The sequence below is a fragment of the Capsella rubella genome, unplaced genomic scaffold (genome assembly GCF_000375325.1).
Source record: "Capsella rubella cultivar Monte Gargano unplaced genomic scaffold, Caprub1_0 scaffold_8, whole genome shotgun sequence".
Taxonomy (NCBI): domain Eukaryota; kingdom Viridiplantae; phylum Streptophyta; class Magnoliopsida; order Brassicales; family Brassicaceae; genus Capsella; species Capsella rubella.
The window spans coordinates 8,659,467-8,681,018 of record NW_006238916.1 but is presented as its reverse complement, the minus strand read 5'-3'; the positions used below and the strand labels follow the sequence as shown (position 1 = coordinate 8,681,018).

Sequence of the window (21,552 nt, the reverse complement as noted above, 5' to 3'; positions counted from 1 at the left end):
TTTATTGGCAACTGTGAATGAGTGAGTGCTAATTGTTACTACTCTTTATATAATAAGCTCTAAATTGGACAGTAATTGAATATAATTAAGCTCTAAATCTTGGACGGTAATAGTTAGGCGATCGTGCTCCAAAAAAGTTATTTTAACGAAATCAACATTGAAAAAAGGGAAGTAGTGGTTATATTGAAAAAGAACAAATCTCTTTGCTTTCAGCACCTCCTGGCTCCTCTTTCCACTAAGAAAACCAACAGAACCTTATAATATAGAAGTAGCCGTTATGTATGAACATGAGCGTCAATAGGGATGACTAGTTAATTATTACATTACCCATTCACTGTTACATAAGAACAGTTTTGATAACTTTGTTACACAATAAGTGAAGAGTTAAGAATTCACAAAACTAATTTAAGCTTCAAGCTACTAAGGTTTAATGTTCCTCATTTTCAGCAAAAGATAAGCAACGTTTTGAAACACAGAGGTTCTTACTTTGTTTGTGGTTTTAAGTTTTCATGTCACTGGGAGACTGACCTTTGGAACTTATGCTATCTCGATTGGAACCTTCGCGGCAAAAGAACTGGGACATTCAAAACAAAACTTATCCATAAGTATGGCGAAAACTATTAAGCTTTAATTTTATTAAGTGTGATCGAGGGATCTTACCTTTGCTTATATCGCATTTTCTTGTTGCAGGGAAAGTAATTTTGGGATCAAGGTTTTGTTTGGAAAGGACTGCAAGCAGGACACTGCTCTTGCTGTATAAATAAGAAGCGCTGGGGTAAACAAATGGTAAATGACTAATGAGAGATGAACATTAAGGAATGAGAGAGCAATTCAGAAACAAAACCTGGCCCAAGTAGGAACAAATTTTTTGTTTGACATGTCTTCATTGTCGTCTTCCTCTTCATCTTCGTCATCTGAGCATTTGTATGGAGAAATGTCATACGACTCTTCCATTTCTTCAATTCCCATGTTCGGTTCTTCAGACATTTTCCCTGGATTGCTTATCCCCTATAAGCACAACAATTGTTATTTATAACGATTGGTTTCATAACTATAAGTGTCTACAAAAGATGAGAGACTTGTACCTTGAAATCATTATCCCTAGAGCTTCTAGAAGCAATGGTATCGTCACTGGAATTGCTCTTTGATCTCACTTCAGGGATCCTAGTATTCGCTTGTCCTCGGGTTTTCTCGGCATTATTTTGGTCTTCTTTGAGTTCCTTCTGTGCTTTTATCCTCGCATCCTAAAAATGTCGTTATTTTAAATTTAGCAAAATCTCTAACATCACAATAGTTAAACAAAACTTTGAAGAACAGAACAAGAGGAGGGGTCTTTACCATAGCTTGTCTTTTCAATTCTTTTTCAGCTTCAGCCTCTCTTTGTTGTCTCTGAATGTCTGCAATGCGTTGTCTTTTAGCTTCCTTCAACTTTTTGTCTTCTTCTTCCCTCTGCCTTTTCCTATCAGCCATCTCAAACTCCTTTCTCTTCCGCTCTTCTTCCTTCTTTTTCTTTTCCATCTCCTGCTTCCAAGCCATTTCCGCCTCCTTTTTCTTTCGATCTTCTTCTTTCTTTTTCTTCTCTATCTCCTGCTTTCTCATATTTTCCTGTTCCTGTCTTGCCCTTTCAAGCTTCATAGCTTCCTTCTTCAGCTTACGATCATTCTCTTTTTGTTCAGCAATTCGTTTTGAAGCCTCAGCAGCCTCCAGAGCCTTTACTTTGACATCCCTCTTGCCTGGGCGAAATGTAGATAGGGTCATGACAGGTGAACAAGAAGGTAAAATGAGACCTCCAATTTATTGGAAAATTCAAAAGCTTCATAGTGGAAAGAGAAATCAATTACCTGTAATTAGTGCAGGTGCTGGTTTTTGCTGCTGCACAAGTGGAACAAATGAAGTGATGTTGGAGACAATGTTGTTGTGCCTAGGTTCTTTTTCTGGTAATCGCGGACCTACAGTTGCCAAACTCGAGTTGCAAGACAACTTAGGCTTACTAAACCTGCTACTAGGCGGTTTAACATTTCTTCTAGCACCTGCTCCACCTTGGTTCTCTTTACCTTTACCCGTGAATCTTCGGTTACTCTGCTTTCCCACTTTACTTTTGACACTGTTGCACTTAGCGGAAAAGCTGAATGCAGTATTGACAGAGTCTAGACTCTGTCGATCAACAGGATTCTTGGCTTCAGAAACAGATGGAAGAAACTTCATAGGGTCTTCATTAACATCACCAAGAGATTTCCTTTCGGGAGAGACATTCTCCTTTTCAGAACCAGATGCCTCATTGACAGCTTCCGATATCTCATCTATGTTTTCATTCTCTTCAGCTATGCAAGGAAGTTCCAGAACTGAACTTCTTTGCTTCTCTGACCCAATAGATTTTGGAGTGTTTGTACATAAGTTATCAGCTTCCTCTTCTACGTTCTCATTCTCTTCGCTAATGCAAGGTAGGTCTGGTGTCTGACTGCTTCGTTTCTCTGAACCGGAAGACTTTTGCAAACTTCTATACCACAACTTCTCAGTTGGTGACGTGCAAGGATTCCTAGCCTCAGCACCAGACAGAGGCAAAGAGTCATTGTACGATCTTCCTGTATAATCATGGTTAATCCCTAAGTTATCAAAGACAGAGCTACCCTCGAGATTCTGACTGAAAAACATGCCATCAAGCAGCTCAGTTGAAACGGACTGATCCAAGTCTAGTTTTCCATCAAACTTAAATGTTTTAGCCAGATGTAATGACGGAGTGGTCCTGCAAGCAGACTTGCAAATCTGCTCTATCATGGCTGCATTTTGTGCTGTAGTTCTTGGAAGTTGGAAAGTTTCATGATTTAGCTGGTTTTTGGAGCCGCTTTGATTTTCATCATCCGTTTGGATTAAAAATCCCTCCAAAACAGGGGGGCTTCCATCGTCTGAGCTTATCAAACCCAAGGGTGGTAAACAAGGGGAACCTTTTGAATCGCGAACAATGCAACTAGCTAATCCATGTGAGGTTTCTCCAGCAAATGGCAAAAAGTTAATATTTTCTGATCTAACTCCCTGATCTGGAGCAATTTGACTCCTCTGTACACTTAGCTGTTCTGGTCTGAAGGAAAGCGAGGCAGGAGTCATCAATCCAGCTTCCTTGAATAAGTAACTCTGTAAACATCCATTTTTCTGGTTAATTGTACATCATACAGAACAAGAGAAATTATTATGACAAATTATTTTGGAAGTATTTAGAAATCATTATAGGACATTACTTGTTTTTAAGGGAAAGAGATTACTATTTAAAAGACATTAAACTTAAGAAGACAGAGAAATAGTGCACATACCTCTTCAAATCGTAACTCAGCTGAAGATGCAGATCCAATCATCTTTTGTAACTCAACACCATAGTGATCTGATGATGCAGATCCAATCATCTTCTGTAACTCAACGTCAAAGTTATTGAGGTTGTGACATGCAACTTCCTCTCGATGATGTACTGTTTCCCTAACAGTATCTGACTCGAGAATGTCTCCCTGCAAATATAAAAGCCCATGATTCAAAAAGCATCTTAATTACATTTGGAAGGAAGGAGCAGTCCAAGATTCTCATATATTGAGCTGTCCAAGACATAGGTAAAGAATTTTTACCCCTGGGCTTGACGAAAGCACTCTACTAGTTGGTTTTTCTAGGGTTCTTCTCCGCTTATTCTGCCTCATGGGGCCCCCAGTGGAGGAACTAGAGCAGAAAAATTCCTGGTACGAGCTCTCCAGATCATGAGATTCATCTGTTTCTGTACATTTTACTTCTCTGTTAATTGGAGGAACACCTTTTTCATAGGATGTTTCATGTTGAGCTCTCTTTCTCAATGCATCTTTATAGCCAGTGCTTAACTCTGTAGGTTCATTCTCTCCCACTTTTAAGCCAGGGTGGCTTGCATGCGATTCCATTTCTAGCACCATTTCTATTCTTGGCCGCTCCTCAATGTCATCCATTTCATCGTCAGCCGAGAGATATACTCCAGAATCAGTGAGAGATGGGACATCAGACACCTTTGCAGCGGGTGCTGGAGTGGGGATCTTCTCCATTGTTGATTTTTCTCGACTATTCCCTCGAACCTCATCGAAGTTGTGTTCTTCATTATCATCAAAATGGGTTGATTCAGGTCTCACAAAAACAGGGCGATCAGGGGTTCTCAGCGATGAATTTCCTTCTCTAATTTCAAGCTGGTTGTCAGCAGATTTATGATAAGAGCCAACAGAAAGAGCCTTGTATTCATTTGCTGATTCCTCGTCTATGGCTGAGCTTCTTGGCCTACTATTTCCTTCATGGCATTGGCTATTCCCAGCAATGGTCAATGAACCCAGTGGCTGCACTTCCTTGGACCCACAGCTAATATCACATCTTTTAGAATGGTCAATCAAGTTTTCTGGTGTACTGCTTTCCTGAAGTATAGGTTCAACCACCAATGGCTCACCTACCGTGATATCCGTTTGGTTTAAACTTCTAGAATTTGAAATACTGCTAATGTCAATCGATACACCAATGTTATCTTCCTCCAGTACTAAAGCTTCACCAGTAACCTCAATGGGCTTCAAAAATAAACTTTCATCGTCTGATTGCATTACTGAGTCCATTGGCTGCAGTTCAGCTGAAGAGGACTCAACAAAGCCCAAAAGCTCGGTCTTGGATATAGAATCTTGGATTGCACCCGCACACAAGGTCTCATCTGAGGAGATGCCAGTTTGGCTTACCCATTCAGCCGTTGAAGATCTGTCAGTCTCAACACATTTACCCTTTTCTTCTGATTGATTGTTGCTAGTAATTGTTTCAACTACTAAAACTTCCGCATCAACAGTAGAGGGATTCAGTGAATCTTTTACATGGCTACCTTGCAGTACTGAAATTGAATCTCTTGGCTCCACATCAACTGCAGAAGATTCAACAGAGCCTGAATGCTCGGTCTTGGATCTATCTTCTCGAGCATCACTTCTGGATCTTGCAATTATTTCAGACTGAAAGATACTCGCTCCAGCATCTGTCATTATAGAGATTTCATTAGTCATAGGTATTGCTTGAGGTAATTCTACTTCATGACCGGCCCGGTGATAGGGATTTGAATTTCTTGACTGAAAGTTACCAGAAAAGGAGTTGCTTGATTTTTGATGATTCTCCTTGGGGATATCTTGACTTGAGCTTTTAGATCTTGTACTTCCATCAAGATAAGCTGTTTCATTGCAACTTTTGGTTTTTGGATCATCCACTTGTTCATCTACTTCTTCAGATACTTCATTAGTTATCTCAATGGACTGTAATATGTCAATGTCGTTCACATGACCAGACTCGGGTACAGATTCTGGTACAATAGAAGCATAAGCCTCCCCACTCGAAGATTTTTTCACCGAATCCAACTTCTGATGCAAAGTAAAAGATTCTGTAGATAAACTAGTTTGAACACACTGATCCCCTTGTTTATCTTGAGAATTACTGTTCTCTACTTCGTCTTGACACTCATCATCATTCTGAGCATGCTTAAATAACTTTATCTCACTAACACTGTCAGACCTTAAAGAAGCAATCCCAAAGCCTAGATTTCCATCCGGAGAAGGTTTGAGATCATTTCTACTGTTTGAACGGCTTTTCAACGCTTTGGCACTACTACGAAACTCCAAATCTTTTTGACGTGACCTTGATCTCTGCATCTTAGCAAGTGATAATCCAGGGTCAAGCCAAGTGTCTGGATCAGTTTCTTCTTGACAATAACCGGGAGGTGATGGTTTCTGCTCACAACCAGTAATTGAGACACTTCTGGGAACCTTTTCCCCTTGGCTACATCCAGGAGATGTAGCATCAAGATTAGTTTCAACTCTCTGATTCTGGGAGTGTTTGGGAGATGAACAACTTTGATTCTCTCTGCAATCAATTGAGACACTTTCTGGCAATCTCTCTTTCTCATGGACATCACTTGGAGATGCAATATTAGCATCCTTCTCATGATAATGATTTGAAACGTGTCTGACTAAGTTGTGTGAGAGGTCGTGTTGTGGTTCCTCTTCCAGCAACTGCTCTTCTATCGGGTTATTTACCACAGACGTCAGGTCTTGTCTTACTACATTGTCAGCTAGAAAACTGACAGGCCGCTGGTATGAAAAGGGACGGCTGCTAGGACAAATGATGGAAGGTCTTGATGGAGGAAATAGAAGTTCTGATATAATCTCCTCCTTATTCAACTCTGTATACACCGAAAAAGATATCAAAGTAAGAATCACGACCAGAAACTCTTCTATTTAATCTAACTGAAACAGATATACAAGGGATGTAAGTTAATAATACTAATCTTAAGTCGATGGTTTCAAGTTTCAAGTAGCTAGCCATTACTTATCCCCATGTAAGAAATGAGAAAAAAAAAAAAAAAAAATCTGCAAAAAGGTTCTGAAAAGGTGAAATAGCTCTACACTTTGATGAAGACTGAGCACAAACACTTGTTTACTTAAATAGGAACAGCACGAACTCCTAAAACCTATTCACAGGAATTTTTAACATCAAAGTGTGCGTATGAACCCTAATACCAATTCCAATCTTTCAATCCGCCTCATCAGCGTATTTCAACATCAAATTATGTTGAAGTATCAAAAAAACTTCACAGCAACAATACCCAGTGAAAATGCGCTGAGGAAATGAAGAAAACTTAAGAATAAGGATCCGTAATCCCAAATAATGCTACTAATTTGCTCCAATCAGCCATAACAAATCCACATTTTACCATCACGGACAACGTTTTACGAGAATGAAAAAGAAATTGAACACTAAAATCAGAATGAGCAACTACCGGAAGTTTGGGAAGGTAGAGACGGAGACCAAAGCCACGACGGCGGAGATACCCCGGCGAGTAGGCATTTGGAGGCTAAATGGTGGTCATAGAGATCTACTTGTTGCTTAACCTGGTCGACGATTCGCCTCTTCCTCTCAAAGATCTGAACGAAAAGATTCTCAATCTTCACATTCGCCGCCTTCCCCTTCGGATTCTCCCCGACGGAATACATCTCCGACGACCTGCTCTAGAGAGAGAGAGAGCGAGAGAGAGTGACTATTAGCGCGGATTTGAATTTCAAAATTTTGGGGATAAAGATTTCATTTTCCTTTTCGCTTTCGTTTTCACCGAAAATAAAAAATAGAATGATGCTTTTTTAACCTCTCGTTACCTTTAAAACGACAACGTTTTAACAACATCCCTTTTATACGATGTCGTTTCAAACAATCATTTATTCTTTCGCCGTCATCGTCTTTTATTTTGTTGCCGGAGTGATCGTTAGAGACTGAGATTAGAACATCAAAGCTCAATGGATGTCCCCTTACCACTCGAGAAATTATCTTATGGATCTAACTCTGAGTAAGTAAATTTCGAGCCTTTTTCTCGAATTTGAACTTTGTCTCGAGTTTTCTCTCAATGAAAATTCAGGTTTTGTGAATTTGATCTGCTTAGTTACCTATGATGATGAGATTCTCACCAGGGTTCATTGTAAATTTTTTCTGGGTGTTTACTTTGTAAATATTGCTTGTCTGAATCAGGGACAAAACAACTTATGTAGTGCTTGTGGCAACTGGGAGTTTCAATCCTCCTACTTACATGCATTTACGCATGTTTGGTGAGTTTTATACTTGATCTGTTTTTGAATCCAATGTTCCTATGTTTGCTAATTGCCTTTCAGATTCGATCAATGCAAAAGTTCTCACATTTTTTTAGGCATTATGATCTAGCACTGTTTTTAGTTTAAAGTAGCTTATACATAGTATGCCGTTGTTGTTTACTAGCTCAGTGAAACGATCCGAAAGTATCGGATTTTGTTAGCTTTGTATGTTTTGGCTTATAAAACTAGCATATGACAAGAAAGAACAGAAGAATCTAGAGGTTTCTTGATATTCATCATGTTAAACAAAAGTTTCCATCATTGATGTTGCGACCGTTTGCCTTATGTTTTTTCAACAAACTATAAGTTTTTTTTTTTTTTCCATCTTTAGAGCTTACGAGAAATGCATTACACTCAGATGGATTTCATGTTCTTGGAGGCTATATGTCTCCTGTAAATGATGCGTACAAGAAGAAGGTATCATAGTTTTTGCATCTTGAGCATCTCAGTTTCTTTTAATAAATGATTTTGTTTTTCTAAGCCAATGCTAATGGGCATGTTAGGTGTGTGATGAAACTAAGAGCTTCTTTTTCTTCTTAGCTTCCATAGTTATTCTTTTTAGTTTCATTTTGAAATAATTAAATCATCAGATTATGGGTAGGGCCTTTTATCTGCAGAACATCGTTTAGAGATGTGTAATCTAGCCTGTCAAAGCTCTGACTTTGTAATGGTTGATTCCTGGGAGGTACTTTCTCATTCCTCGAAAAGCTTTTAATATACAACTTCTCTTTAGAGGAACGAAGTTTTGTTTACAAAACTGTGGAAGCTGTTTCTACAGGCATCTCAAAGCAGCTACCAACGAACTTTGACGGTTTTATTAAGGGTCAAGACTTCCCTTACAAACAATCGACTTGTACCTGAGGGTAAGATAACTGCCAAAAACTGTCCTTTATGGCCTTTTGCATCTTTCTACCCGTAGTTGATGTCATTTACATTTTTGTGTGATTGCTGGATCATCTTAGTGTGGTTGCTATGTTTGTTTCATCATAAATTTTAGCTACTACACAAATGACAAACTCAAATAGTCAAATTTACAGTATGTCGTTTCTAATGCTAGAATCTCTCAAAGTCATGCTGCTATGTGGCTCGGATTTACTGCAATCTTTCTGCACTCCCGGTGTTTGGATCCCTGAACAGGTAAACCAAGGCAGCATTATTATCTAAACAGAGATTTGTTTTACCGTTTCTACCCACAGTTATGCTCCTTTTTCAATATTGGGTATTGAAGGTAAGAACTATTTGTAAAGAATATGGCATTGTGTGCATCCGAAGAGAAGGACAAGATATTGAACATATGATCTCTGGTGACAAAACCTTAAACGAAAATCGTGTAAGTATTACCAGGTTTGTTTTCTGATTCCGCTGTTTCAGTCTGTGCTTGTACTCGGGTTTTAGTTAATGGTGCCACCTCGGTTTCTTTTGCAGGCTAACATCAAAATCGTTGACAATTTTGTTCCTAACCAGATCAGTTCGAGTAGATTAAGGTTGTGTGAGATTTATCCTTCTCAAGAACATTTCATCTACACACAAAAATGATTTCCCTTGCTCATTCCTCTGCTTCTTTCAGGCAATGCATTTCGCAAGGGTTATCGGTTAAATACTTGACTGAAGACGGAGTTATAGATTATCTCAGACAACATCAACTTTACACGGAGCTCACATGACAAAAGCTGAGAGGAGTATAATACTTCATCAGATCAAATATTACTACACAACCCATCAAATAGTAATCAGTTCAGAATCACCGGCTTTGGAAGAAGCACACTATGATGACAGCAAAACTCCCTCCCATTGAAGGGCATACCCTATACATTACTTATTTATGTCAGAGTTCTGACGATTTAAACTTTCATATGGTAACTATGAAAAGGAGAGAGTATTGTTCCATAACTTCCATTAGCTATTCTCTTGAATGGCGCACCCATCATCTATTATTATAAAACTTCTTTTGCTATTCGTTCGAGTTCTTTTCCAACCCACACCTTTGGATGTATGCACATTTTATATGAACAAAATAAGCATCACATCACATATATTAAAAGAGTAATCACCATAAGTTTTGTCGACGTGTTGAGATCGATGGTTCTGGTCCTGGCTGGTCAGCATAATATTACATCACACAAACACATAGCCAGAATATCAAAATACTCCACCAGACAACTGCGCCAAGAAATAGACGTTACAGCCTCACCAGTACCTAGCATTTTGAGTACACCGCCAAGAACAAAAAGTTCTGTCATGCCCTATAAAATAAATTGGGAATGGACAACGGCAGTAGCATTGATCGCAAATTGGTCGGGAGAGTGAACCGTTGAGGCGAATTTGTACATCCATATTCTTCCGAAAGCTTCTACTTTGACGGTGGAAGCCTGGGAGAAAAGCAACGCCGTCCTTTACAATTTTACCAGATTTCATGTAAACGTCTACCCCAACTAAACATTCCACATGAAGATTGGTGCAGCAGTCACTACTGCATTTGTAAAATCTCCTTTCGCTTTTTGGCTTCTTGCGATCCCAGATCAATGTTTTTTCTTCTAAGTTGCCTTCTTCGAATATCTTTGTCCCTTCCTCTATTTTTCCCTCGCAAATCTCACACCAGTCTGGTTGATCACTCGGCTCTTCTTCATCACAGAGTGTGAGCCAATGACTGTCATGTTTATACCTTACCCAATACGGCACGGTAATGCAACGGAAACATATAGTATAGTCACATTCCATGCAAACAAATTTTGAATCCTCACATTCTTCTTTGCATGCTTGACATTGTGTCCCTTCATGTTGGTCCCAAGGCATGAATAAGTCATGTTTGTGGCCAGGATATCGAACAGGTTCAACAGTGGAGGCACACCGTAGGTCTAGCTTGATGGATCCTTTTATTGAAGAAAGAGCATCATAGTAGAAGCCAGAGACGAAACGTTGACATCCTGTACACCGGATGATTCCACCTGGGTTAAATAGATCTTTCATTCTCGTAAACTTTAGTGTCAATGGCATTGGATATAAGGGATGTCGTTTCATGCGTGGAGCATTTGCACAGCTTTCATGGAGGATGAAGTTGCACTCCATGCATAAGTAGAATTGACCTTGGTAGATAGGAAGCGAACATCCTCCACAATATATATTTTCGTCATAAGCTCTGAAGATCTCAAGTCTAAGATGGTGTTTATGAAAAGGATGGCGTATAATTCCTTCAGCTATCCTCTGGAACGGCTCGCCATCATCTATCTCGTCATCTTCTTCGGGCACTCCTTCCAGTTCTTTTCCATCCCACACCATTGGATGTAATGCACATTTTGAATGAACAAAATAAGCATCACATTTATTGCAAGAGTATGCAGCATAGTTGTTGTCAACTTGTTGGCGACAAACTCCGCAAGACAACAACATTCCAGGTGGAAGAGATGAGGTAAAAGAGATACGGTGGTGGTGACGGGATATTCTTATGACATGTGGGAAACCCATACAACCTTCATGGATGACGAAGACACACTGGATACAGATGTAGGTTGGGTCAAACTCCTTAATCGAGGCACAAATATGGCAAACGGTAGAAGCTTGTGTAGGGAAAAAGGTGAGAGGGTGGGGATGGCTTTTTGGGTGGTGAACAACAAAAGGTACAGGCTTCATCGCACATATAGGATGCATACTGAAGTTGCATGCAGTACAATGATAAAACATTTGGGAGAGAGATACCTCACAACAAATGCACGTTGGAAACCATAAGAAACCGCCTTTCTTGTTGGTAAAAGGACAGCTGTAAAGTCGAAGAGGATGAAAGGGGTGGGAAGGGTGTATGATCTCAAGTGGAGACTCTACACATTCTTTGTGGAACTTTTGATAACAGTAGCGGCATACGTAATAGTCTGCGCAAAGCATGTTTTTACTTCCGCATGCACCACACTTGGATCTGTAATATTCAGGTTCTTTATCGTCGGACGACGGAAAGAGAGGGACAACAGGGAGCTTACAGCTGCTGATAATATGGTAGTCGTCATCACAATCATGGAGAGACTCGCCTTTGCTGGGGAAGTGAGGGAGACAAGTGTAGGGATGAAGCTCATCAAACTCATTACCATCATCGTCTTTCCTTAGATTGAGAATATGAAACTCGACACGTACAGTAGGGCATAAGAAAAGAGGGAGGTCGTCGCCATGAGAATCCATGGCTAGTACCTCACGGGAAGAGGTTGGTTCGTCTGCTTGTCTTAACGTGTGAACCAAGAATGATTTGCCATCAATTTCCGCCTTACGAAATACACCCACGGAACTCATGGCTGCATGCTACAATGGGGATTTGGATATTTTCGTGATTTTCCTCTTCTCCTCCTTGCTTTTATATTAGCCACAGCCGTAATACAACTACGCTTTCGTCTTTTTGTGTTCTTTAAGATGAAAAGTTCATTTTGTATATGATTATAAATAAAAAAAATCACTAGAGAGGAGATCGTCTTTTCCGGATCTTGTTTCTAAAGTTTAGTTTTATATGAAATGCACTCTCGGTTTGAGCAAGCGTTCGGATCCTATCTGTGAACGGGAACGTGCCATGACTTTACGTAGGACAAATTTGCACTATAAAAATAGTATACAATACATAATATTATTACTACAAGAGTTAACCAGAAAAATAATACAATCCATATAAATAAATTTAGATAAAACTATAAGTTTATAAATTGAAAATCGTATATATTAATCAGTATAATTAATTATATAGTATTTTAAATACATATATTTGCTCCTTACGAAGTAATACTTGGTCGTTTTATATTCTTATTTTGGTAGTTTGGTTTCTTTATATTCTTTGTCATAAAATATGTCGGTTCATTATTGATTTTAAATCTCTATACAATCTTCATAATTAGGTCGTCGTCCCTTTACTTGTATTTTATTTGAGCAACTAGTAAAGATTGTACATATTCTAGTTATTTCTTTTTTGCCACGGTCATTACATTGTTTCATCAAGATATTACATTTTATTTTATTGTTGGTCTTTCTATATTATTTGTTGTAGGAAGTCGTTAATTATATTGTTTTCTCGATTCTAGCGAAATCTATCTCTCTTATATACGATCTAAGATTGATTTCTATATATGTTTTAGTATTATTTGTGGTCAAGGATCTAAAGGTATTTCTATATTATTTGTCATAAAGTCGTTGACAACGGGAACAGGTCCTGGATTCACGTAGGACAGACAATACGTTAACTGCAACATGAAACAAAAGTTTAAAGTAGCTTCCTACTTGGTTGGTTAACATAAATATGATTCTTACTTACATCCAACTCCTAACAAAATGTAATGAACTAGTTGGTGTTATATGTGCTCTTAGCTTACGACGAAAGCCTTTATTTGAGTATCTTCTAGTATGCGAGCTCGAAACGTATGTGGATTACTTAGTTACTAACTAGTATATTAAAGGCTGTATTAATTAACACGATAAGCTCTAAATTCTATAGTCTATAATTGTGATTCTAAACAATAGTTTAGGTGGCTGCACCACGGGACAAAGTCTAAGCGAAGTTCATGAATCGGAATCGGATGAGTTTTAATCACGGAATAAAGCAAATAAACTTCTTAATCATGGACAATATGCCAAATCACCATACGTAAATTTCTTACCATTATAGTGGACTAGCCCTGGGGCAAAATATTCGTTAGATTCGCTTCGCCTCGATATTCGTTTCGATTCGATTCGAAAAATTCAAATATCTATAAGATGTTGAACCGAAGCAAATATGAAAATGTAGTATTCGTAAAAACCGAAGCAAATAACAAATATTGGTTTTTTTAGTGCCGAATATCCGCTTCGCTTCGTATGTTTATATATATTTATATATATGTATAAATATAAATTATTATATAATATATATAATATGTGTATTTATAGATTTGGGTATATATCTGATAGGCCTATTATTCAAATTATTATATTTTGGCTCGTTGGATTTTTTTTGTTGCTAAATGTTGTTTTTAAGGAAATAAAACTTTACTAGAAAAATCATTATTAAAAATAAAATGTAAGAATTCTATGGACGGTGGTTACATTTCCTTCTTATTTTGAAAATATGTCAAATAAAACCTCTAATATTTCATATTTTGCACTTTATATTTTTGTACTATATGTTTTTTGTTTCAAAAAAAAATTAGATGGGTCGAAGCGAAGCGAAACAAGTAATTCACAAATATTACGAAAGATATTCGAATATTCGAAGTTCCGAATACTCGAAAATTTACGAATCGAAGCAAATAGCAAAATCAATTATTCGATCGAAGCGAAGCAAATAACAAATATCACAAATTTTCCGAATATTCGCTTCGTGCCCAGGGCTGTAGTGGACAAAATGTTTTTGTATCACAATTTTAGTTATAGATCAAATCGTTGCACGTACGTACATCTTAGTTTTGATTAACTAAAATTTTCAAAGGTTCTTCCAAATTATGTAATTTTCACACAAAAAAAATCTGGCATCGCTGCATGATATCATTCTGTAAGTATTTTCTAAATTCTAATGCAAACCGATTACGAGTAATTAAGTTGAAGCTACAATAGCTTCTACAAAAGTTCAACCGATATTGAACCAAACCGAACCAAGGTTATCTCCTTTAATTCCTGGTTAACTTTTGTCTTAAGAGAACCGAGTGTTGACCAAAAACAAAATTCACTCAGTCCTCCTCAAAACGCCGCCGATAACTTCAATATTCCCTATTCTGGTTAGATTAGTTGTGTTTCTTTTATATACACCAAAAGCTTTTTCGTTTCTTTTTCCTATGTCTTTGACTTTCGTTTGCCGGTTCTTGAACGTTTACGAGACGTTCCCGAACCTTCCAGCTTCCATTTGAGGTCTCCATTAGCAGCAAGCAGAGACTGTTCACAATGGAAAGTCCTGAGACTAGTGACAGTAGCATACACAACAGCCTCACTTCTCGGTTCAGAAACCGCTCTTCTCTCAACCACGCCGCTTTGCCCGCAACCAGATTCTTCAACCGCTTTGTCTCTCAGGCTTTGTAGCACAGCCTCCTTGTCAATAATCTCTCCATGCTCTTCTGTTGAGGCCTACATTGGTTTTATTGTAAAGGCTGTGAGAAATATGCTCATTAGTCAAGATAACAAAGATCTTTTCTCGATCGTAATAAACCTTGAATTCAAATGGGAGGCTAAGTTGAGTGGAGACACAGTCACAACCGTCACTGTAGTTAACTCTGAAGAATATATCAAAAGCTTCATTTCGTGTTGTTCTCCTGAAAAAGGACGAGAAAATATATATATAAGAGTAAGAAATAGGACAAGAACTGACTTCTAAGTTCTAAGAAGGTGTTTAGTTTTTAACCTTTTCATAAGAAACGGCTGCTTATCAAGAACCGCATCTTTGTACTTATGGTTATCTGAGAAAGAAACCTGGATTGCAAATTAAAAAGATCAGAAAGGACTTTGATTCTTTTGGCACTGGTTTAGCAGTTTCTAGAGACTACCTCGATAGATTTGATGAATGGTAACTGAGAAGCCAATCCATGAACACTTGCAACGCGCAGTGTCCAATTAATATACCTCTGATCTGTAACAGGAATGAAAAACATGCGAGTAGGAAACATCACACATCCAATTACAGTTCAGGATAAAAAACACAAAAGATTCAGGGAAAGCTACCTCCGCTTAAAGATTGAGTTAGAATTATCTGGAAAAGATCAATCCTGACATATGGAGGAATCTTCATGTTAAGTGATTCCATGACCCCCGCAACCACCTGCACATCAGAATAGTGAAGGAGAAATGTTTTTATAAGACTCAGTTCGGTCGTAGTGCTGCAAGGGAATCTGTTAAACATCACTTAAATATAGAAACAACAAAATGTAAGTCTTACCTTATCAACAAGACCATGAATCACTACGTTTGCTTTCTTGTCCTTTGGGGTTTTCTGCAAGGACAAATATTATCAGTCAACAATAAACAATTCCCCATTTAAAATCCAGACAAAAAAAACTTCTCGATATACACACTCCAAAGAAAATATTAAGGCTTATGGCAAAGAGAGTGTAACATCCAGAGAATCCTTAGAACTCATACCGATGGTAAAAGAGATGTATACCTGAAGATTAACTATGACGATCTTCCCTCCACCTCTGAGACACTTGAGAGGCAAATTGCAAGCAGGGGTTATCTGCAAACTGCATATAGAGGTTAGCCTTGAAAAAATCAAAATGCAAGATGCTCCCAAGAAGGGAGTTGCTTGGCTATATGATCAAAAATGCTAGAACTAATATGAGAGTTATTATGAGTCATTGATTACCTGGTACCCAAACAAAGTACAAGATCAGCCATTTTGCAGTGCTTCTCTGCAGGATCAATCTCTTTTGGAGGTAAAGCATCCTGCCATGTAAACATGACAGCATAAGTGAATACAGATAACCATTTCAAAGTTCTTAAGCTAAATTCAAGGGCAACACGTTTGTATTAGAACAGCAAAGAAATTTTTACCTCCCAGTCTAAGACCGTATCTTTAAGTTTGGCTCCACACTTTTCAGTGGAGCATCTTCTTGATGTCTCCTTCAATCCAATAGTTTCCACCTCGAAATCACGCAGGTACCTTCAAAAGTTCAAGAAAGCTGTTACAATTCACGGGCCAATGACCATAGGGACAGTTAAAGACAGCTCTATCAAAAGGGATCACAGTGTAACTGTGTAAGCGAGAGGCAAAAACATGTATTTTTGCCTTACTCTGCTCCACATGATGGGCACATCTCCATAAAAGAGTCTCCATGCAGTTCTGAAAGTTTCTCTCTTGGTATTCCAGATCGAAGATGTAAGCCGTCTACATTCTGATAAATAATGGAGCAACAAATACTAGTGAAAATTAGAGATGTAAACATTGAAACAAGATTCTCTCAGTGATCAAGAACGATCATTAAAAAGTAATTCTGTGGAGAAAGAGGATTACCTGACTGATGACAAATTTTAAAATGCCAGCTCTTTCTAATTCAACCAAAGCCATATGAGTCATGCTTGGCATTGCACGATGAAATGGCAGAGATGCTTTGGGTAAATCTTTGCCCTCGCGCTGAAACAAATAACCACAGCTCACAAATGTTAACTTGCAGGAGATGATGCTCTATAAAAAGATAGGTCTATAATCAGACTGTCCAAGGAAAATGCTATCAAGTCAAGCAATGATGATGGCAAACCACATATTGAAAATCAGAAAGTTATATGGAATATACAGGCCAATCAATGACAGAATCCAAAATCAAACTAGCCGGAGTAAGATAGTCAAAGAAAAGAGGAGTAAAAGGCGTTGGCTCACACCTGTAACGTCCAAATTCCTTTAGGCCCTCGGAAATCAGGAATACCACAAGAAGTAGAAATACCAGCACCTGTGAAGACTACTAGATGCTTACTCTGCAAACATAAACCAGCTTCTTGAAAATACTTATATAAGAACAAGAAACAAAACGAAAGATGCAGAAGCATCAAAAAGAATATGAAAAGAGGACACAGAACCAGACCTTTTGAATCATCTTAGCAAGTTCTTCGATCTGCATTACCCAAAACCAAAATCAGACAAACACCAGAGTTAGCACAATGGTGAATCAAACCAAAAAAAAAAACGCGTCAAGATTCTAGCAACCAAATCCTTTATCAGACCTCATTGGCCAAACATTTGTCTTGTTAGATTAAAACAATGATAAACAAACAAATCAAATTCTCAACACAAATCCAGACAAAGGCTTTTTGCATAATCAGTAAATAAAAACAATTGACATTGTCTACGGATTATGTTTTTTGCAAGAGACCAACAAGAAGTGAAGAGACCTAAGCTCATCCTAAGATGCTTGGATATAACCCAATTCCATTCTTCAATCAACACAACACAATGCAAGTCCAAAAACAAGTACGGTAAAACCTAGAAACTATATATCATACGAATTATTAAGTACTATACAGTGTTGAACTCTCTAATAACCATCTAAAAGGACAAGATAAAGCGTTAAAAGGCGTAATATGAACATGTGATCTAAAATCAAACACAGAACACACGAAGGATCAGCTGTAAGAATCTAAGCTCCTAAGCTACCAATCCAGAGACAAAAATCAACGGAATAGAATGTGGAGAAGACAAAAATCCGAGTAAACCCAGACGGGAGAAGGAACAAAAGTAGAAACCCCAGAACAACAAGAACCTTGCATTGTAGAACATGAGATGGGTCGAAGAACTCGGCCATGCCGACTTGACCAACATCTTCAATGAAGGACAATTTCTCTGCGTAACCTAAAGACATTAGATTTGTCTTCTCTTTCGGACAAGAACACCTTCTCGATGTATATATAAAAAGCAGAGGGGATCTCTCTTTCTTATAGACTTGGGCAGTGACTTCTTCTATTTTTGAAGAATCTCAATATATTTTCTTTCTTTGTAATTATTTTATTTCGTAAAGCTATGAATATTTGTTGGATAATTTCAGAGATATATTTTTCAAAAAATATAAAACACTTAAGATTTTAAACTTGTTAGTTTTTACTAAAAATATTACTAAAACTATTCTGAACCCTAATTTTTTGTGATATTAATTTTGTTTTAAAGAGTTAAAAAAATATTATTTGGATTTAAAATTTGTTTTATGGTATTTATATTTATAAAATAAATATTTTGTCTCTAAGGAAAAAAAATACATTTACCTAAAACAGCATAGCTAAATTTAGCTGATGTTATCATTGCAATTTTTATTTTTACATTTTCACTTAAAAAAAACAAATTAGATATATAATCTTTTACTTTTCTAAAAATGTAATCAGGAAATTCTGAAGTTGTGATATACGATCTCTTTAGTTTCAGACTTTGAATGGTAATATGTGTGTCAAGTTCACAGTCGTAAATCATATAGTACAAAACTTGGACTCGGTTCCGGTATGATTGATTCATTGTAACAAAACATTCATCTAACTAGTTATGCCAAAAATACTATGAATATAAAATATGATAAGTAAAATTTATCTTCTGGATTTAAATTTAGATTGATCTTTGTTGACGTTCTGATATATGTTATTGCTGGATTGCTGATACCAGTTTACACTAGATTAAAGTCTAGTTTCAACCGAGCCCGATTGAAACTCACCGGACAAAACCAGTTTGATTCATATGAACAAGTCGATCGGTTTGGGATTTGACTTTGGCTATGAATGATCACTATATATAAGATCATAGATCCCTAATAGTAAAAAAGTCAAAAACTAGGGTGAATGGGGGATGATGCATTGATCCGGATCCAGCTAAACCCATTTATTGGTGAGATGTGTGTTTGGGCGTTTTTTCAACACATTTAGTAACGATACAAATAAATGTGTTGATGGGAAGGAGTTATTTTTTCTTTCTTTCTTTTTGCATATTTATGCCTGCAATGATGTGAACAGTGAACATATTGACTTCGAGTGCTTCTATTATTTCATTTTTTTTCAAGTGCACGTTACATATTATGTAGCCAACTTAATTACCGATCATTATATAGAGATTTATATTAAAACTTCGACGTGTAGAACATTTGTCATTTCACTATCATGCAGAAACAACTAATGATGGGAAAAGTTATGCGCAATACTCATCAATCGTTACACTAGCTAACTAAAAGATGTATGTGCCAGGTACTAGCTACTCGCATCGAACAATACGTGTCTCACGCAAAAACAATATATTGATAACTGGACGGTCAATCCAAACTATGCAAGCATAACTCGGTATTTCAAATTTTCAATATATACATCCAGGTTGAAGTAGACTCAATAGTATCTCAGTCGACATCTCATAAAGATTTTTCACAACATTCAAGGAGATATTGATTCTGATCAACCAAACCAAAGTCTTAAAACACTCCAAACAACCGCATATCACTTCACGTGGTCTTCATAAGGCACCACACTTGTGTCTTGAGTAACGTTAACCATCTCTTCAGTGGTACCGTTCATTTACACCGTAACAGTCGTCTCCCGATCGAGAATGCCAAGGAACAGACAAAGACGATATAACTAAATTCATGCTTAACTTAAAATAACAAAAATTAATAATCCAACTATGTTCTTGATTTTTTAAAAGTTTATACCATATATAAATCTTCATCTTTCCCATGCATAGGACATAACAAAGATCCAGACTTAATTTTTACACTCATCTTGATACTCATGTTACCCACAACACATCTTCTTTATATAGGACATCTTTTGCTGACTATGGTAACGCTGTACGTATAAATTCCAAAGTGCGTATAATTTGTCATTACATGAAATAAATTTTGTCTACATCCGTTAAAAGACACAAACGATTTCTTCAGAAATTCTCCAACACTTACGACATGTGTTATGCCATGCGGCAGACAATACGAAACTCAGGAAAAATTTTCATATCTTCTTACTATATATCTCAAAACCAAAGACCAAACTCATCATCATCATCATCATCATCATCATCATCTATCTCTAGCTAATTAGTCATTTACTCATCATCATGTTGTCTCTTCATCAAGCTTCGCTCTATATTACTCTAATCACCTTTTATCTATCACTTCTCAACTGTGTCAATCTAATCTCAGCTTCGGACTCAAATTTAAACACTGGCTTTTGCACTCCATACCCATGTAACCAACCGCCTCAACCGCCTTCCTCTACAGGCTACTCTCCATACGGTAATCCTCCTCCCCCGCCTTCACAGCCTTCACCGTCTTCATCACCACCTCCGCCGCCACGTTCTCACTGCCCTCCTGTTCCGGCGTCAGGCTGTTGCAACCAACCACCACCTTCCACAACGTATTCTCCTCCTTATCCTTACTTTTATACTCCTCCTTATCCTTACGGTACTCTCGGCGGTGGAGAAAACGGTGGCGGTCAAGGAGGAGGAGCAGGATATGGTGGTGGCCAAGGAACCGGAGCAGCGGTGTCTTGCTATTCTTCTTCCGTGCCGGCTTATGTTTTGATGTTTGTCTTATCTTTATGCTTTTGTTGGGCATAGAATTTAGACAAAACATTAGCTCTATCATCATGAAGCAACCTTCCTTTTATGTTATTATCTCAAATTTTTTTGTTTGTAATAATTTCAAAGTAAATTCTAATAAAAGGAATTATCATCGTCATTGTTCAATAATCAAAAAAATAATAATAAACCGAAGTTAAAATCGAAAACCGGTTGGGATACATAATTTTGAGGATCAGATCTCAATCGTCCAGGTGGCAACACATTACCTCAATCCAGACTTCAACGGTGGTGATTCCTTCTGGAATACAAATAACTAGAAGTGGACCCGCGCTATACCGCGGGGGAATATTCATGATTTATGCAACGATAATAAATTATAATATATTATACTTCTTATTATTTCTACGGTAAATTATATATATGTACATGAGTTTAGATTAAACAGTAGAGAAAAAGAAGCATTTAACAACGTGATTTGATACGTAATTTTCAGTTTGATCATATTAGTAGTAGAAATAATAATATAGGTAAAAAAATTTGGTGACCAAGAAAAAAGAAATAATATTCATTTCCAAAAATTACATTCTCACAATATATATTGTGGCGAATTAAGCTGCAAAGAATTGTGTTCAAAGAAAAAATTATTTATAAGCCGCTTTACTATGTGATTGTGAATTTTGCAAGCCAACCCGTGATTTTTAATAAAAAATAATGACATAAAAATTAATAATAATTAAAAAATAGATAAATATTAAATAAATATATAGCTAATAAATACCGTATAAATAACTTATAAAAACTTTTTACAACGATATGTAATTCAATTTGATCATTTTATTAGTATCAAAAATAATAATACAGATAAGATATTGCATTTGAAAAAATTACATAATCACAATGTATTTAATTAAAGACATTTAACTAATTCCAACTAATTAGCATTCTTATTAATTTTAT

General features: G+C 37.2%; 5 protein-coding genes across 7 annotated transcripts; 2 read left to right on the top strand and 3 right to left on the bottom strand.

Moving 5' to 3' along the window:
* Positions 1 to 229: 229 nt before the first annotated feature.
* LOC17876489 (titin homolog) lies at positions 230 to 7,075 on the bottom strand. Of its 2 annotated transcripts, XM_023783164.1 has the most exons (10): positions 6,788 to 7,075; positions 5,099 to 6,190; positions 3,609 to 4,996; positions 3,306 to 3,494; positions 1,842 to 3,129; positions 1,339 to 1,733; positions 1,086 to 1,244; positions 845 to 1,008; positions 661 to 752; positions 230 to 574 (listed from the first exon to the last, which is right to left on the bottom strand). In XM_023783164.1, exons 1-10 carry the CDS (start codon positions 6,999 to 7,001, stop codon positions 543 to 545), a joined length of 5,013 nt encoding a protein of 1,670 aa, XP_023638932.1. In that variant the 5' UTR covers positions 7,002 to 7,075; the 3' UTR covers positions 230 to 542. The 2 variants fall into 2 exon arrangements, with proteins under 2 accessions (XP_023638932.1, XP_023638928.1); XM_023783160.1 differs by having other exon boundaries at positions 3,609 to 6,190.
* A 185-nt stretch (positions 7,076 to 7,260) lies between these two features.
* Positions 7,261 to 9,609, top strand: LOC17875645 (nicotinamide/nicotinic acid mononucleotide adenylyltransferase). Of its 2 annotated transcripts, none has more exons than XM_023786697.1 (9): positions 7,261 to 7,348; positions 7,528 to 7,604; positions 7,978 to 8,063; positions 8,248 to 8,331; positions 8,425 to 8,509; positions 8,704 to 8,783; positions 8,875 to 8,976; positions 9,072 to 9,130; positions 9,214 to 9,609. In XM_023786697.1, the coding sequence occupies exons 1-9, from the start codon at positions 7,299 to 7,301 to the stop codon at positions 9,308 to 9,310; spliced, it is 720 nt and encodes a 239-aa protein (XP_023642465.1). In that variant the 5' UTR covers positions 7,261 to 7,298; the 3' UTR covers positions 9,311 to 9,609. The 2 variants fall into 2 exon arrangements, with proteins under 2 accessions (XP_023642465.1, XP_023642468.1); XM_023786700.1 differs by having other exon boundaries at positions 8,875 to 8,990; positions 9,214 to 9,309.
* Positions 9,610 to 9,833: 224 nt separating this feature from the next.
* LOC17876341 lies at positions 9,834 to 11,918 on the bottom strand. Its single transcript, XM_006281962.1, has one exon. The coding sequence runs from the start codon at positions 11,916 to 11,918 to the stop codon at positions 9,834 to 9,836; it is 2,085 nt and encodes a 694-aa protein (XP_006282024.1).
* Positions 11,919 to 14,126: 2,208 nt separating this feature from the next.
* On the bottom strand, positions 14,127 to 17,977 carry LOC17876100 (NAD-dependent protein deacetylase SRT1). The gene is made up of 14 exons (XM_023785777.1): positions 17,819 to 17,977; positions 17,144 to 17,173; positions 16,944 to 17,036; positions 16,579 to 16,698; positions 16,359 to 16,459; positions 16,119 to 16,227; positions 15,931 to 16,010; positions 15,730 to 15,808; positions 15,505 to 15,558; positions 15,291 to 15,387; positions 15,116 to 15,198; positions 14,974 to 15,041; positions 14,782 to 14,884; positions 14,127 to 14,699 (listed from the first exon to the last, which is right to left on the bottom strand). The coding sequence occupies exons 1-14, from the start codon at positions 17,915 to 17,917 to the stop codon at positions 14,412 to 14,414; spliced, it is 1,404 nt and encodes a 467-aa protein (XP_023641545.1). The 5' UTR covers positions 17,918 to 17,977; the 3' UTR covers positions 14,127 to 14,411.
* Positions 17,978 to 20,059: 2,082 nt separating this feature from the next.
* Positions 20,060 to 20,752, top strand: LOC111832616 (probable calcium-binding protein CML49). The gene has a single exon (XM_023790048.1). It carries the CDS (start codon positions 20,131 to 20,133, stop codon positions 20,629 to 20,631), a length of 501 nt encoding a protein of 166 aa, XP_023645816.1. The 5' UTR covers positions 20,060 to 20,130; the 3' UTR covers positions 20,632 to 20,752.
* Positions 20,753 to 21,552: the final 800 nt, after the last annotated feature.